The 18867-nt window shown below is 43.6% G+C and overlaps 1 protein-coding gene across 1 annotated transcript in view; it reads right to left on the bottom strand.

Moving 5' to 3' along the window:
* Nucleotides 1–1215: 1215 nt before the first annotated feature.
* btbd11b (BTB (POZ) domain containing 11b) overlaps nt 1216–18867 on the bottom strand; it is a 141126-nt gene continuing 123474 nt past the window's right edge. The window contains exons 6-17 of the mRNA XM_039001452.1: nt 16367–16456; nt 14786–14887; nt 13718–13811; nt 12883–13018; nt 12359–12591; nt 9588–9766; nt 7196–7301; nt 5811–5913; nt 4731–4812; nt 3609–3677; nt 3199–3312; nt 1216–2891 (exon numbers count right to left, since the gene is read on the bottom strand). Coding sequence (XP_038857380.1) covers nt 2682–2891; nt 3199–3312; nt 3609–3677; nt 4731–4812; nt 5811–5913; nt 7196–7301; nt 9588–9766; nt 12359–12591; nt 12883–13018; nt 13718–13811; nt 14786–14887; nt 16367–16456 — 1518 coding nt within the window. The 3' untranslated portion in view covers nt 1216–2681. The remainder of the gene's footprint in view (nt 2892–3198; nt 3313–3608; nt 3678–4730; nt 4813–5810; nt 5914–7195; nt 7302–9587; nt 9767–12358; nt 12592–12882; nt 13019–13717; nt 13812–14785; nt 14888–16366; nt 16457–18867) is intronic.

Genomic DNA, 18867 nt, shown 5'->3' with positions numbered 1-18867 from the left:
CAGGCCAGACACTTGGCTGCTGCTACTGACAGACAGACAGACAGACAGACAGACAGACAGACAGACAGACAGACAGACAGACAGACTGACTGGCAGCCAGCATGGTGGCCTCAATTTGATAATAAATAACATCAACTGCACAATGAATCTAAACAATCTGTCACATAAACAGCCAAGGGAGAAAACACTGTGGAGACGGAAAAGAGTAGAGTTGGGAGTCCATTATGCAGCAGTTCATTGATGCTATAGCACTGTTCCGTAAAGTAGAACCACAGATTCTTGACTAGAGAAGAGAAGAGCGAAGTACAATGACACGCCTGTTTTCTCTGCACTGCTGTTACAATGGCACTGATTCTCTCTTCTCCCTTTTAAACTCCATCTCTCTTCTCGGCTGCCTCTCTCTCTCTCTCTCTTCTCTGTCCTTCTCGAATGCTGACTACTTATCTCTGACCACTTGTATTCTCTCCCTCTAGACACAGAGTTACTTTGCTAATAATATCACAATCCTGTTTGTATACTGCCTTATTTACACTGTGCATTGTATGTTCCCAGCATTGAATCCTGTCTATTGGGCTCCAGCAGTGCTCTGCAGACATTCTAGCCCAGAATCCAAACTGATACGCCCCCTTTCGTGGAGTGAGACGATAGTGAAACGGATCATATCACGTTGGAGACCAGGCTAAAGGCATTCACATCTAATGATCACAGATGGGTTGAACAGTAGCACAAGACAACGTTGTCAGGATTGTATTCTAAGGCTACATCCCGATTTTCCAAACTTCTCCCAAAGTGTGCACTTGCGCACTCACTGTCATGGATTTAAAACCATTGGATTGGCATAAGCATTGGCTGGAGGCAGTTTCCACCACTTTTAAATCCATGACTGGAAGACTGCAAGTGCACACTGAGAGAAGGGTGGAGAATTGGGATGCAGCCAAAAAATCACTCATTCTCTGTAGAACAGCTTGCTAAGTGTATGGTCGTATCACAGAACCAACTCCCTGGCTGGGATCGAAGACAACCATCCAAACCTTCCACCATGGGGGATCCAGCTAATGACAGAAGACCAGAGGGCAAATCCACAGGTTCCAACAACAACTGGAAAACATTTACTTAGGTTTGAAGGTTTCACAGCAGGAAAAATAGTTGAGATTGTTGTCGAGCCAAGAATTGTACCAGTCGAGAGAGGATTCATATAACTCTTTATATTAATCTTTATAGAGGAAACAGATATTAAGTCACACATTTACATGTGGTTTCACAATGTCTGGAAAACACAAAAGACGCTTCTCCGGTTTAAGATTTAAGACCGGTTTAAGACCCTGGTAATATTTTGGACGAGGCCCCTAACCATAAAATGTCTCAGAGTACGTGTGCTGATCTAGGGCCTGTTTTAGCCTTTTAGGTCATAATGAATAAGACGAAACAGACAGGAGGGCTTGATCCTAGATCAGCACTACCACTCTGAGACACTTTTTGAATACAGATCCAGGCCCTTCGTCGTTCTCCCCTGAAATGAAGACACCAGTACACTTCTACACAATTAGAGATGCATGCTGACAGTATCACTCCTATACCCCTCCCACTCACTCCTACAGTCTCATGCCACTCTTAAACCAAACTGAACACAAACAAAACAGTCATTCTCGTGACATGCAACTTGAAACATACAGAACAATAACACATTGAAAAGAAGAGCGTTTTTTTTACAGCAATATTCAATGGTGAGACGCATGAGAAGAAACATCTGTAGGATATATACATTAACTTACAGGAAGAGCCAAAGCTCTGTGTTTTATTCACAATATTTACACAGTTCTAACAGCGGACGAAGGAAGGAAATGTGTTCCTGCTTTCCCAAACGTAGCTTGAAGAATTTCCCAATTCCTCTCTCCTTTGCATGACTCCCTTGAAACATATGAACACATGACAAACAGTATGTCCATATATCACCGTTACATTTAACAGACCTAGGTTCAAATACTATTTGAAATCCTTTTAAATCCTTTTAAGTACTGGGCGATTGAGCTTCCCTGTCGCAATGGAACCAATAGATTAGTCGCAAAAGTGCAAACCCCACCCATTTGACACTCCGGGCAGACTAGATTTCAAATAGTATTTGAACCCAGGTCTGCTCTTATGTTTAGTTTGGCTAGGTCCAGTCATAAATAGACTATAAAGCTATGTAGGATTGCAGAACAATGCTAAGAAAAGTACCAACAACGATTCTGTCCAGAATACAAGTGGACAATGGCAGGTTTGACTGCAGTCTGGAGACTAATGTCAAGGAGCGAAGCAATGTTGACTGGAGCTTTACAAATGATCCCAGACACACACTCTTCTCACTGGGTCTCAGCGATATAGTCCCACTATTGCTTTGATCAATCAGCTTTACTACAGCTCTACGGACATTTCTGAGGTTCCAGAGCTGTCCACTTTGCCTAACTGCTCGGACCTAGGCTCAGTAGGCTGCAGGGGAATGGCAATGACGTGAGTCAGCACAGCAAGTGATTCAATAGCGTTACTGTCGATTGTGGTTCAGTACAGGTATGTATTGTACTGGGGACAATGGTGACAGACAGTTCCAGTCCCAGTAGCAGCTCAATCAATCAATCAATCAATCAATCAATCAATCAATCAATCAATCAATCAATCAACCAACCAACCAATCAATCAACCAATCAGACGATGGAGCCCTTGGAGGAGGACAGGTGGATGGACTGGATGCGGATGCCCAGGGTCTTCTCCAGGTCCAGCAGTACGTTGGTGGCGGGGCTGCCTGGGGGCGTGTCGTACAGCAGCGTTTTGAAGGGCTCCAGCTCGATCAGCACCACCATGTTCTTCAGGAAGTAGCCCTCGATGTAGGCAGCCAACTCTGGGGCATCCAGGAACTGATAGAGCCAAAGGTTGGAGAACAGATGAGTGTTGCCTAGTTTGAGATGTATGCCAAACCTATTCATTTTTGCTCACACGCACACACATGCCTACAGTGCGTACTGCAGCAGCACAGACAAACACAGAGACACCTAGCAGGCAGGCAACCACAGGCAAAGATTGTTTACACATGATCACACACACACGCACACCTACGGCCTCACACACACACATACATGGATAGACAGTAGACATGCACATGGCGACCCCCAAACCCAACCATCCACATATACATCCATTCTCAACTCAACTCGACCCTCTCACCTTGGTGTGGCTGTAGATCTCCACACAGGTTTCTGTGTTGATGTTCTTGGAGCAGATGACCTCACAGTGCCTCTGCAGCGCCTCCAGCTGGAAGAACTTGGCCGCTGACAGCAGCTGCACACACCAGAAAAGAGGAGTTATAGCCTGGTGGCATCTATTTGTGCTGCCTTAACTCCTGACCTATGGTCACAACGACATAGATCTGGGTCCAGGCTAGGTAAAGTATTACATATTGTTGGACATATATTGTATTACTGCTTCTAACGAACTGTGACAAATAGAATATTAATCTTCTCATATCAGGTATCTACATTGATGCATCCATATCAGTCTAGGATTCACTGCATCGTAGAGGTTATGACTCAGCATGACTGAAAATGTCCAGAAGTGAGCTACTGTACCAGTTTTACCTCCATAATCTCTGTGTTTCTAATGTGCAGATGCTCCGTCCCACCGCAGTACAGGTATTGCATCACCAGCTGTAACAGTAGTGAGAACTGACGTTTACACAACGTTCATAAAACCTAGACTCAGTCGACCTGGAAATGGATTTGTCATGGGAAATAATGTGGGTTCTTTTTTTTTGTATGAACAGTCCATTTTGACAACGTATCACAACATTGTATGATCTATGCAGGGCCGTGCACAGACCTTTTAAGGGGCAGGTACTCAAAAAAAAAAAAGGGCACCCAAAAAAAATGTAATTTCTGCACGAACCGGACACAGACACAGCAATTATGATTTGATTATTAAGTTACATAAAAGCAATAGATGGCCAAATCTTCATGGCTAATTAAATGACCTGTGTTGAGTCGTGAACTATATGTAGTTCAGATAGTAATTGAACTACATTTGACAGTAGCTTGGTGGTAGTTCATCTAAATTCAAATCAAGCTAGTGTTTTCAGTAGATAATAACTTTTTTGCCATGTAGCGTTGTAGCTAACTACAGGAACTAAACAAGAGAATATGGGTAAAGTAGGTAAGAATTGACTTTCTTTTTCAGCATCAGACCTGCCTAATCCTCACTTGAAACAGAGTTGTTGTGTTTATTAGGCTAAATGGACACATTCTGTTAACATCTGACCCAGAAATGATCTGTTCATGCAATTTGTAGTCTACGACATTTCAGATTTACATATTGAACATTTAAGTAGTTTGGATGTAGTGAACTACTTTTTCAAAGTAACTTTAGTTAAGTCAACGATATGTTTCTTAAGTGTAGCTGTAGTGTAGCTTAACTTCTTCCAGGGTGAAGTGATTGGTAGCTTGGTAAACTACATTTTCAGAGTAGCTTCCCCAACACTGTAAATTACACATATTTAACAACGACTTGCGGGCAGTGGGTTCAGAGCAACAATAAAAGGGCACTTTAGAAACTGGAAGGGGAAAGGGGCATGTGGTCTGCACAGGTAGAGCCCGATCTGTGCACGTGTCTGGATGGTTTCTGGATCTATGTATAGATATGATCAGATTGTAAGGGGAAAACAGATATCTAAGTAAACAGAACAGTTGTTTTCTCTTTGAACATACCAGGAATATGTTGTATTTGACGTGGCTGATTTCAATACATGTGTTTTCAGCAGCTGGTCTGTTCGCCAGTAGAGACTTAAACCTTGAGGAGAGGAGAGAGAAAGACAGAGATAAATACAACCCAGATAGAGAAAATGAGGAATTAGAAACCTTATCTTGGTGGACATTACCGTAATAAACCTTGATTCACAATCGTTTCAATCATGGTCTTCACACTTGACCAATGAAAACCGTAATCACTGTTGTGATCAAGTCATACACTGTATTCTATGTCACAGAGTAAAACACACTGACTGAAAAAACAGTGTATTTTACGGTATAGATAAGGTAATGGTTCCCATCCAATAAAATATGATCCAGGTTTTTACAAGGCCCCTCACACATATCACCATATCTCCAGAACACGTCAACAGAGCATTGTCAAGGACATCAACCATCTTGTGACAAGCCCTCACTCACTGTATGACCTATCGGGTCAATCATCCTTAATGACATGTGACAGGATCTGAAGTGAGAGTATTCTTAGGGTCCCAAAGGCCAGAGAAAATGACATTATGGATCAACGCACTGACAATATAGATACAGTCTCTACACATATCTGCAGTCAGTCATATTTTTCATCATTGTGTAGCCAATGTGCAATCGCTGTGTGTGTGTGTGTGTGTGTGTGCGTGTGTGTCAATGGTGTAAGCAGAGTACAGATGGCGCAAGTATCCAGATCTATATGGTGAAACACAAGCACATTTGAAATATAGGGATCAAATGACCTCGGCATTAATGATTTTGAGTTATGTATGGGTAGTTGGGGACAGGAGTTTTTAGTGACCTGATCAGGAAAAGCTCTCACTTTCTCTCAGATAGATTGAGGGGAATTTATACCATTTCACTTACACTTATCCAATCATTTCAGATCTAGGGGCAAGGGGAAATGTAGGAATATGCCCAGATGCAGTTTAAGCCTATCCAAGATTAGAAATCATGATTGGAGAATCTCCGTTGAAAGTGTGTTTTAGTCTGTGTCCGGAAAACTTGTCCTGTGTGTCTGTGTCTGTGTGAGAGAGTGCAGTGCAGCGTTCTGACCTGCCGGAGGCGGTGAAGAGCAGGACTTTGTGGGCGTAGAAGGGCTTGCCCTCCACCAGGAAGGTCACATCTGACATATCCTTGTTGTTCAGGAAGTGAGGGTCTGGAAGGCACACAGATTCATCATGTATTGCAAGTCACTTCTGAATACCCAGTTTAGTACTATCTTTAGCCACCAGATGGCACATGTCTCTATGTTCATGTGAATCTGTGCAGTGTGATACACTATATATACAAAAGTATGTGGACACCCCTTCAAATTAGTATAAAATTGAGCACACAGCCATGCAATCTCCATAGACAAATATTAGCAGTAGAATGGCCTTACTGAAGAGCTCAGTGACTTTCAACGTGGTACCCTTTCAAACAAGTCAGTTCGTCAAATTTCTGCCCTGCTAGAACTGCCCCGGTCAACTGTAAGTGCTGTTATTGTGAAGGGGAAATGTCTAGGAGCAACAATGGCTCAGCCGCGAAGTGGTAGGACATACAAGTTCACAGACAGGACTGCCGAGTGCTGAAGCGCATAGCGTGTAAAAATCGTCTGTCCTCGGTTACAACACTCACTACCGAGTTCCAAATTGCCTCTGGAAGAAACCTCAGCACAAGAACTGTTCATCGGGAGCTTCATGAAATGGGATTCCATGGCCGAGCAGCCTAAGATCACCATGCGCAATGCCAAGTGTCGCCTGGAGTAGTGTAAAGCTCACCGCCATTGGACTCTGGAGCAGTGGAAACACCTTCTCTGGAGTGATGAATCACGCTTCACCATCTGGCAGTCCGATGGACGAATTCGGGTTTCGCGGATGCCAGGAGAACACTACCTGCCCGAATGCATTGTGGCAACTGTAAAGTGTGAGCTTGGCCCCTTAATTCCAGTGAAGGGAAATCTTAACGCTACAGCATACAATGAATGACATTCTAGACGATTCTGTGCTTCCAATTTTGTGGCAACATTTTGGGGAAGGCCCTTTCCTGTTTTAGCATGACAATGCCCCCGTGCACAAAGCGAGGTCCATACAGAAATAGTTTGTCGAGATCGGTGTGAGCACAGAGCCCTGACCTCAACACAATTGAACACCTTTGGGATGAATTGGAACGTCAACTGCGAGGCCTAATCGCACAACATCAGTGCCCGACCTCACTAATGCTCTTGTGGCTGAATGGAAGCAAGTCCCCGCAGCAATGTTTCAACATCTAGTGGAAAGCCTTCCCAGAAGAGCGGAGGCTGTTATAGCAGTGAAGGGGGGACCAACTCCATATTAATACCCAGGATTTTGGAATGAGATGTTCGATGAGCAGGTGTCCACATACTCTTGGTCATGTAGTGTATATGTAGAAGTCTAGCTATTGCTGCAAAGTGTCAAAATCCTAATTCTAGTGCTCACCCAGGCGTGAGGTCTGTTTCCTCTTGATCTCTGTGAGTTTGGGGATGGGGTATGGCCCGTAGCACTGGGTGAAGATCACTGACAGCTGCTGGCTGATTACCTCATTCTGGAACATAACAGACAGGAGGGGTTAGACATCAGACTGGTTTTATACACTCCATACCCACAATACATGTGTATTTAGATACAACACTCCATACCCAGTCTCTCCCAACACCCGCAATCCATTAGCAGGTCGGAGGTCAGCGTTTATGCGAGAATTTAGTTCTGGGTTCCGAGATTACTCCATACCCATCATTTAAAAGGCATATTCATGTAGAGATATCCACTACCACATTCACTAACAAATCTTCAAATATCCCAAGTCACAAAGGCGACTAACTGATCAAGCACAGTAGCTCACAGTCAACTATTAGTAAAGGCCACTTGCAGACATCAGGTGACCCACCCTTTATCCGTGGATGGGGTGAGTATCACACTGATGTACAGTAGCTATACTGCTGTTGTCTGTGCTGTATATCCACGCGACGATGATAAACATAATGTGTCGGGCTTGAGCGTGAGACGTCTCCAGGGACAGAATGGGCTTCTCCTGTCGGAGGGTGTGTCTGAGTCACTGCGTGTGGTACTAGAGCCTATGGCAGAGAAGGTAGAGGGGTAGTAGCATGCACACACCCGTCTCGCACACTCGCATGCACACACACGCGCGCACATACACGCACGCATACACAACGGACCGGTGCACTTTATAGAACAATTCCACTGTGTATTCAACAAATCTGCCTCCCTACACCACGCTAGCATGACGCCTCCAACATCAATTACCAGCCACTTCACTCCACAAGGAGGTTCATGTGTTTTTTTTACTGTCCAGGCAGAGGCTGAGCTCGCGTAGTTGTACAAACAAAAGCTATTAAAATGTGTCACACGGATACCTGATGTATACTCTCCTGAGAGACACAGTAGAACTACTGAAACATAACACAGGCAAATTCTCATATCACATCGTGAACAGAAAAACAAATGTACAAATGTTCTCTGTGTCACTCCCTCTCTGTTGTGCGTCAGCCTTCCCTTGTGTGTGTTAAACAAGGAGAACAAGGAGGTGTGAATAGACTGGCACACACTCAGTCTGGCTAGAGGAAGATGAATGTATTCTACCTTGAAGTCACACATCATTAGCAGGGATATGACAGGACAAACAGTGACGGGGTCCCTGGGGTGTCAGAGAGATGGGGTCACTGCCTCCGCCATAGATCAACCCTGACAGGGACAAGGGCGGCTGCTGGAATGGGACAGGAGAGGGCAATGTGTGTCCATGTGTGTGTTTGTGTGTGTGAGAGAGAGAGAGAGAGAGAGAGAGAGAGAGAGAGAGAGAGAGAGAGAGAGAGAGAGAGAGAGAGAACGAGAGAGAGAGAGAGAGAGAGAGAGAGAGAGAGAGAGAGAGAGAGAGAGAGAGAGAGAGAGAGAGTGCATAAGTGTGTGTGTGCTTAAGTGTGTGTGTGTGTATGTGTGTGTTTGTCTGTGAGTGCCCATGTGCATGTGTGTGTTCATCTGTTCTCTCTCCCAGCAATAATGCACACACCCTACTACATGACAGGCCAAAAGTTAGATTGGAAATGAAAGGCATTCTATTGTGAGACTCAAAATAGGAGATTCTAGTTCTAATATATTACTGAGATAGTCTGTTGGATCTAATGCTGCAGTGAATCTTGAGGAGAAAAAGAGAGAAGGTGGGTTTTTCAAGAATGGGTACGTAAGTTAGAACCGGAGGGCATAAATCATAAATCAAGGCACTAATTGAAATGGATTGGGCCTCTGGGTGATTCTGTCAGTCACTGTGAAGCTACGGGCTGTATTATATAATCACAGGAAGACAAATAGGTTGAGTTCCAAATGGAACCATATTCCGTATTTAGTGCACCATGTATCACCAGTGCCCATAGGAGGAAATTAGAACAACTATAGGTTATCTCTTCAGGGTCTGGCTGTGAGGCAGAGAGAAGACATTATTATCTTCACTGTCAGGAGAGAAAAGGAGACAAAGAGGGGCACATGGAGATGGAGACACGGGACAGAGAGTGATTGTGTGTTGGGATATGATGACAACCTTCACATTGTGAATTGCCCTTCGAAATTCCTCTAATGTGTGTATTTTTTGTATGATCTTCCTGCAAAGCTAATTTCCCTACGCAACAAATATGGTTGAAAGTTGACAGAAAGTGGAATGTGGATATGGAGAAAAGCAGTGACATGCGCCCGACTCAGAGTAAGAGTGCTGATCTAGAATCAGTTTTGCCTTTCAGATCATAATGAATAAGAGGTGGGATCTGATCCTAGATCAGCAATCGCCTGAGACACTTTTTGAATAGAGGCCTTGATATCCAGTCACCTTGCTGGCTCGTAGGATCTGAAACAAGAGTGGCAGGCCGTGGGTGATGAGCTCCTGTGTGTACTCCTCCTCCTCGATACAGCTGAACTCCTTGAGCAGGCCCTGGATCAGTGGTCTCCGGTGCTGCAGGAAACATGTCCGGAGAGACTCCAGCCAGGTGTGCAGTGTCCAGGGGACTCCTGAGACACACCAAGAGGCAATATGTATAAAAAAAAAGGTTCCAAATGGGTTCTTCGGCTGTCCCCATAGGAGAACCCTTTTTGGTTCCAGGAAGAACCATTTTTGGGTTCCAGGTAGAACCCATTTGTAGAAAGGATTCTACATGGAAGGCAAAAGGGTTCTACCTGCAACCAAAAACAGTTATTCAAATGGTTCTATGGGGACAGGCGAAGAACCCCGTAGCCCTTTCCTGCTGCCAATGACCAAAAGCGCCATTTTTAGCCTCATGTGTGGAATGTTTAATAATTCAATAATAACGTTTTTTTTTTTTTTTTTTAACTGGACGAATATCCGGTGTTTCTATGTCAAACAGTTTTGTTCTATTTCTGTCTTCTGTAAATTACAGTACCAATCAAAAGTACCCATTCACGGGTTTTTCTTTGTTTTTACTATTTTCTACATTGTAGAATAATAGTGATGACATCAAAACTAGGAAGTAACACATATGGAATCATGTAGTAACCAAAAAAGTGTTAAACAAATCAAAATATTTGTAATATTTTCAGATTCTTTGAAGTAGCCACCCTTTGCCTTGATGACAGCTTTGCACATTCTTGGCATTCTCTCAAACAGTTTCACCTGGAATGCTGTTCCAACAGTCTTGAAGGAGTTCCCACATATGCTAAGCACTTGTTGGCTGCTTTTCCTTCACTCTGCAGTCCAACTCATCCCAAACCACCTTGATTGGGTTGAGGTCGGGTGATTGTGGAGGCCAGGTCATCTGATGCAGCACTCCATCAATCTCCTTCTTGGTCAAATAGCCCTTACACAGCCTGGAGGTGTGTTGGGTCATTGTCCTGTTGAAAAACAAATGATAGTCCAACTAAGCCCAAACCAGATAGGATGGCGATTCGCTGCAGAATGCTGTGGTAGCCATGCTGGTTGTGTGCCTTGAATTCTAAATAAATCACAGACAGAGTCACCAGCAAAGCACCCCCACACCATCACACCTCCTCCATGCTTTACAGTGGGAACCACACATGCAGAGATCATCCATTCACCTACTCTGCGTCTCACAAAGACACAGAGGTTGGAACCAAAAATCTCAAATTTGGACTCATCAGACCAAAGGATAGATTTACACCAGTCTAATGTCAATTGCTCGTGTTTCTTGGCCCAATCAAGTCTCTTCTTATTATTGGTGTCCTTTAGTGGTTTATTTGCAGCAATTTGACCATGAAGTCCTGATTCACGCAGTCTCCTCTGAACAGTTGATGTTGAGATGTGTCTGTTACTTGAACTCTGTGAAGCATTTATTTGAGCTGCAATTTCAGAGGCTGGTAACTCTAATGAACGTATCCTCTGCAGCAGAGATAACTCTGGGTCTTCCTTTCCTGAGGCGGTCCTCATGAGAGGCAGTTTCATCATAGCGCTTGATGGTTTTTGCGACTGCACTTGAAGAAACTTTAAAGGTTCTTGACATTTTCAGAGTTTTGACTGACCTTCATGTCTTAAAGTAATAATGGACTGTCGTTTCTCTTTGCTTATTTGAGTTGTTCTTGCCATAATATGGACTTGGTATTTTTCCAAATAGGGCTATCTTCTGTATACCACCCCTACCTTGTCACAACACAACTGATTGGGTCAAACGCACGAAGGAAAGAAATTCCACAAATTAACTTATTTGCACACCAGTTAATTGAAATGCATTCCAGGTGACTACCTCATGAAGCTGGCTGAGAGAATGCCAAGAGTGTGCAAAGCTGTCATCAAGGCAAAGGGTGGCTACTTTGAAAAATTTGTTGAACACCTTTTTGGTTACTACATGATTTCATATGTGTTATGTCATAGTTTTGATGTCTTCACTATTATTCTACAATGTAGAAAATAGTAAAAATTAAGAAAAACCCTTGAATGAGTAGGTGTCCAAACTTTTGACTGGTACTGTATCTTGTCAATAAACTACAAGATCTTTGCTTAACATTATAGGCTTTAAGTGGCTGAAGTGTGAGTGATTGACGTGAGAACACACTAACAGAGCTCAGTGCAACTAGGAGACAAAAGGGAAACAAAACACAAGGTTGTTACACAAACAGCCAGGCCTTCATTCCAGTGGGAAAACGACAACAACACAGGCAGAAAATCTATAGCTAACCTCATGTGACTGGGATGCAATGACCCCAGATTATTAGATCTCTTAGATTACAATGTATAGGGTGAGAATGTATATCTAGTATACTGACAAAGGCTGCACGTATCTATACTGTAATTACTGTGAAGGCCTACAGAATGTATATGTTGTTTACAAATATGCAGTTGATTTGAAACTAAGTCCATGGGTGAAAAGTCAAACATCTGTAGATCATTTCCTGTTGCAAGGTCACAGACATGCATGACATGTTACTGATCTGGTCTATTGATTGTTTATTGAGCCTCTATACCGGAGGAGGCTGGTGAGGGGAGGATGGCTCATAATTATGGTTTTAATGGAGTGAATGGAATGGAAACCATTTGTTTGATACCATTCAGTCCGTTCCAGCCATTAGCCTGTCCTCCGACTTAAAGTGCCACTAGCCACCACTGATCTATAGTGTTACCAAGTGTGCACTCACCCAGGCTGCGTATGTCGATGGTGATATCCACATGTCCGTGTTCAGAGCTGTGGTACATGGCCTCTCTCAGGGCCTTGAGCTTGGCCTTGCCTGTCCGGACCAGGTCCAGCTGGGAGGGGCTCCTCTCCTCCAGGCCTCTCTCCTCCTCTGTCCCCTCAGCCAGGATCTCCTCCAGGGACAGCACGTCCCCCTTCCCCTTCTCCGTCTGGGACAGCAGCTTACGGAACACGTTCCTGTACGTGGAGGATAGCAGACAGAAATATTTGTTAGTAGTGATAGTTGTGAAAATGTAGTGATAATGCAAGGTATGATGATGTCAACACAAGACGATGCAATGTGAGTGTGTGGGGGGAGGGGGGTGTCTGGTGTGTGTGTGTGTGTGTGTGTGTGTGTGTGTGTGTGTGTGTGTGTGTGTACACATGCGAAAGAAAGGCAGAGAGACAGAGGCGCAGAAAGAGAGAGAGCAGTGAGAGAAAGATGTGTTTTCTCTGTAAAGTGTTTTGATCATACTATGGAAGTGTTACCTGTGTCCATGTGCTGCTGCTAGACTGTAGGAGTTCAAATCTCCCTGAGGGGCTGTAGAGATGCCGTTACGGTACAGAGTTCCCACCATGGGGTCTGCTCCCCGCTCCAACAGCAGACTGACCAGCTCAAAGTTACCTAGGGGGAATAGAATGTTGCATGTCAAGTTCCGGGTCAAGTTGAGCTGAGAATGTGTGTATGAGGATGGTTTGTTGCCGATGTTGTGTGCGTGTGTCAATCCATGCATGTGTACATGAGGCTGTTGGTGTGTGCTTGTGTGTGTGAACATTTTCGCTAGTGTGCCTACAGATGTCAAATCTTAATTTGACCACCTTTTTGTTGCTGAGAAGTGTGCAGGAAATGCAAACTTGCAGTGTATTCAAGGTTAAAAAGGCTTCAAAATGTTGTAATGTCCACTTAAATATCACAATTGAGTTTCCCAAATGAAAAATGTATCAACCCCTACCAAAAATGTCCATTAATTCGAATCCACATAATAATTCACATTTCCTGTTGCTTCAGGATTATTTTCCTACTGTAGCAAACTGACTCAAACTAAGATCCTACATCTGTATACCTGCAAGGTGTCTGTGGCAGTGTGCGCATGAGTACGCTAGATCTCCCAGAAAAAGGAAACCTATAACAGTGCTGAATTATTTCCCCAATGTGGGGCCCTGAGATTTCTCTGGGCAGGTGGTCAGCCCAAACTCCAGGACCTATTCATAACATCCCACTGCATCTTGTGGTTATTATCAGCAGGGCCATCATGATGTTGGCCACATTGGTTGTGCAAGGTCGGCTGGAGGCTGTCAGACGCATGCTGTTCCAGTAGTGTACCTGCAGCGGAGGCCAGCTGTAGCGGGGTCTCTGTGTAGTTCTCCATGCCATCCTGTAGGGAGCCCTCTACGTTGGCCCGAGCATCCAGTAGCAGCTGTGGAGGGCAGTGGGTGAGGCAGGGTTAAGGCAGGGGGGAGAAACGGGGAGTCAGACTTATCCTCACTCTCTGAAGGGTTGGTATGAGCATCAGTGGCCCATCACCAAGATAGACTCAGACAGCACAACCTGAACCACATACTGGATAGTACAATTTTACAGCCTGGCAGAACAGATGGCTTGGGAAATGGAGTGTGAAATTATGAAACTGAAAAGCCCCCAACCAAATCTGAGTGAACATTACAGGTGCTTAGGGAAAGTTCTACCCCAAAGAGCCTGAACACTAAATCTGCATTTATTCAACCACAAATCCTGTTTTTCTTCTTTCTGCCCATGTGATTTCCATGTACTACAGAAACCCCTCGATGAGGCTGTGGAAAAAGTCCTGCTACACCTTTTCATTGAACAAGTAGAGCTAATTAGTTTTAGCTGTTCAGTGGAAAGATCGTTGAGATGTTGGTCCATTGTGTTTAATAACCATTAGCAATGTGGACAAACAGATTGTCCTGTTTCCATTAAGTTAATGCAGTGTGTGCCACGTGCACTTCACCAGGAGGAAGTAGAGAATCACACAATCGTTCAAACTAGTACATTTCATTTCAACCCGTTTCCATTGGGTTTTCAAGCTCAGGTCACTCAGCATTCAATGACATTCAACAGACATTACATGCATAGGATTAGGAGAAAACACATTTTAGCTGTTATTATCACCATTTATGTCATGATAATAATAACCATGACACCAAGATTGGGGTCAATTCCATTTAAATTCAGTCAATTCAGGAAGTAAACCAAACCTCTAATTCCAAATTTTCTCAATGCTTTTCAATTAAGATAAAAAATAAAATAATATTCCTGAATTATCTAAATCTGAAATGGAATTTACCCCCACCCTTCATGACACTATATGATGCACAATGAGAGGAGAACAGACAGAAAACACAATGAGGTGAGAAAGGATGACATCACTACCTGCACAACAGGGACATGTCCGTGTAACACGGCGAAAGTGAGAGGTGTCCCCTGGCGCGTTTCGGGGTAGACTGAGGGGTGCTTGTGCACTGTGTTTGGCACCTGGGAAGTCATCAGGGAGGTTCAGGGGAGAGAGATATAAAGCCATTACAATTCTAGTCTATGCAGCAAAGACAAGCAGCTAAAGGAGGGAGTCTAAAGGAAGGAGAGCTGGGTCGTATTCATTAGGCACCAAACGGGGGGAGGGGGGGTGATTGAAACAGGGAGGGTCTACTTGGACTTACAGACAATAAAAAAAGCTAATTCTTGTTTTCTGTTCGCTTTTAAAACTTTTTCCATTGCATGCTCTAATGAATACGACCCTGAGGTAATTAGCTAGTTAGCCTGCGGCAAAAGCCGACATCCTGCAGATTTTTTTGCCAAACCAACTCAGTCGATTCTGTCTAGTTCTGCTTAACAGTGTAGTACTCAGATACTTTCCACTTTTCAATCTTTTCCAGCCTTGGTCTGTCTGTCTGGAGTCCAAGGCTGACCTAAGTTGACCTAACCTCAGTAACTAGACCACATTTCCTCTCAGGCAGACAGTCAATCAGGGGTTGAGACAACAACTGGGAGCACATGAATGTGAGGCTGTGAGCAGAGACCCGTGAACGAAGCACACACAATTCCCTCGAGCAACTCTCAGAGTCTCTGAAGCGGACACTCATTTTGAGCTTTTCTCTAATTGACTTTTCTCAAATTTGCTTTGCTTTAATTTACTTTTCCTGACCTTAATTACTCTGAGGATACACAGAGGCAGAAGTAACACATGTTTATTCTATTTGACCTGGTGTGTGCAGTTCTTCAGAAATACCGGAAGCAACAAACAGTGTCCTGTTGCCTAATCAATCAAAACAGTCACGTGCTCCATTTAACTTTATTTAGATGAATCATTATGACCTCATTGTGATGATAACGAGCGTTCAAAATAACCAATGACATAAACCATCCTCAGCCTACTGGAGTGTTGTGTTGAGTGCTTTGTTCTGGGGTTACCACTATCATGACCGACATGAATTCTGACGTGATGGCTGGTGGGTTACACAGTCATGAGGTGACTCAACAAGACTAGGACTAACAGGCATAGGCCACCATTACATGTACATAACTAGGCTACAACCAAAGATCCCCCAAAGCTTCCCTGAGAAATGCCTCAAACATATTAATATAGTATTTAATGTTCTCTTTTCATTCTTTGTACCAAAGGAATAGCTAAAAGGTGAGCTTACAGTTATGTCTGTGTAATTCAACTGTAAACAGTGTGTCATTAAATTGTGTACAGTAAACAGTATGGCGGCCCGTGCCTCATGATTATGACCGTACCCTCTTTTCACTATACATACAGCATGGCAACAGGAGAGGAGTGGGGACAGATGAGGGACAACACAATCTGGGTTTTCTCCTGTCTCACAACACATAAATTAGAATGATCACGCCAAACAAGACAATGAGCATAGGAGTTTGCAAGACAACACAAACAGATCTGGGAACAGGCTACATACAAATCATTCTACACAACATGGTGTTGTCATCATCACTGACCTCACTGTTGATGTCTGCTCCAGCGTCCAACAGCATCTGGACCATGGCCTCGTCCCCTCTCACACAGGCGTACATCAGAGGGGTCATTCCCTGTACATCAGAGGGGTCAGGGGTCGGAAGATACATTGGTCACATTACAGTTAGGGTTTTGTTTGACAGATAGTCCAGATGTTCAGGGTTATGTGAGATGAATAGGGCAGATATGAAGCAGATGTCAAGGACATCATTTTTGTATTGTATGACAGTGGATGGCTGCTTTACATCTGGGTTAGAATACGTACAGTATCTCCTGTGCCCCACAATACTGTGTGGGCTCGCGGAGCTAAAGCCTAGGCAATACCTCGGTGAGCGAACATAATTCTTCAGGTCTTAGACAAGGTTACTACTCATCATGCGAGCGTGGTTCACCAAACTACCGCAGTTACATGAGCACAAGTCAAAGCCATCAACACATGGCAATAATCCTCAGCTTGACCTGTATCTGACTTCTTGGATATGCTTACAGCACACTTGGACTCCATATTTGAAATTTCCCCCTCCAGCCACTTTGATTAACTACAGTAGCGTGTGGCGTTGATCATGGAAAACTCAGAGTAATGTTCTGCAGCTCCCTAAGACACTGGGAACAGTGTGTTTCCACTGGGCTCCTCAGTCAGTCTAAACATCAAAGACAGGAGGCAGTCTGGAGGGAATGAGTTGCGTTCCTCAGCTCAGAACAGCCTCAAACTAAAAGCTGAAAAATGAATGTTGCTGGTTCACTAGATGTGTGTGTGTGTGTGTATACATGTTTGACTAAACTTGTCACAAGAATAGTAAACCAACTAAAATTCAGAGAAGTGATGACATTTTTCCAGTCCTCACTAGTATAAAAAGGCTATTTTATTCTTATGAGGTGTGTTTAGGGTTAGAGTTAGAATTCTGGTTAAGGTTGGAATTAGTTGTCTCATTTGCAATGGTGCCCTGAGGACAAAAATTCCATCAACACAACAACAAAAATAAATAAAAATATTGACAGATATACAGTTGAAGTCGGAAGTTGACATACACCTCAGCCAAATACATTTAACTTAGTTTTTCACAATTCCTGACATTTAATCCGAGTAAAAAATCCCTGTCTTAGGTCAGTTAGGATCATCACTTTATTTTAGGAATGTGAAATGTCAGAATAATAGTAGAGAGAATTATTTATTTAAGCTTTTATTTCTTTCATCACATTCCCAGTGGGTCAGAAGTTTACATACACTCAATTTGGTAGCATTGCCTTTAAATTGTTTAACTTGGGTCAAATGTTTCGGATAGCCTTCCACAAGCTTCCCACAATAAGTTGGGTGAATTTTGGCCCATTCCTCCTGACAGTGCTGGTGTAACTGAGTCAGGTTTGTAGGCCTCCTTGCTCGCACACGCTTTTTCAGTTCTGCCCACAGTTCTGTTCTGCCCAGTTGTGTCCTCATTATGCCATCTATTTTGTGAAGTGCACCAGTCCCTCCTGCACTAAAGCACCCCCACAACATAATGCTGCCACCCCCGTGCTTCACGGTTGGGATGGTGTTCTTCGGCATGCAAACCTCCCCCTTTTTCCTCCAAACATAACAATGGTCATTGTGGCCAAACAGTTTTATTTTTGTTTCATCAGACCAGAGGACATTTCTCCAAAAAGTACAATCTTTGTCCCCATGTGCAGTTGCAAACCGTAGTCTGGCATTTTTTATGGCGGTTTTGGAGCAGTGGATTCTTCCTTGCTGAGCGGATTCTTCCTTGCTGAGCGGATTCTTCCTTTCAGGTTATGTTGATATAGGATACGTTTTACTGTGGATATAGATACTTTTGTGCCTGTTTCCTCCATCATCTTCACAAGGTCCTTTGCTGTTGTTCTGGGATTGATTTGCACTTTTTGCACCAAAGTTCGTTCATCTCTAGGAGACAGAACGCGTCTCCTTCCTGAGCGGTATGATGGCTGCGTGGTCCCATGGTGTTTATACTTGCGTACTATTGTTTGTACAGATGAACGTGGTACCTTCAGGCGTTTTGAAATTGCTCCCAAGGATGAACCAGATTGTGGAGGTCTACAATTTCTTTTCTGAGGTCTTGGCTGATTTCTTTTGATTTTCCCATTATGTCAAGCAAAGAGGCACTGAGTTTGAAGGTAGGACTGGAAATACATCCATAGGTACACCTCCAATTGACTAAAATGATGTCAATTAGCCTATCAGAAGCTTCTAAAGCCATGACATCATTTTCTGGAATTTTCCAAGCTGTTTGAAGGCACAGTCAATTTAGTGTATGTAAACTTCTGACGGAATTGTGATACAGGGAATTATAAGTGAAATAATTTGTCTGTAAACAATTGTTGGAAAAATTACTTGTGTCATGCACAAAGTATATTTGCTAACCGACTTGCCAAAACTATAGTTTGTTAACAAGACATTTGTGGAGTGGTTGACAATCGAGTTGTAATGACTCCAACCTAAGTGTATGTAAACTTCCGACTTCAACTGTAAATA

This window comes from Salvelinus namaycush, chromosome 9 (assembly GCF_016432855.1).
Source record: "Salvelinus namaycush isolate Seneca chromosome 9, SaNama_1.0, whole genome shotgun sequence".
Lineage (NCBI taxonomy): Eukaryota > Metazoa > Chordata > Actinopteri > Salmoniformes > Salmonidae > Salvelinus > Salvelinus namaycush.
This window is presented reverse-complemented; position numbering and strand designations above follow the sequence as displayed.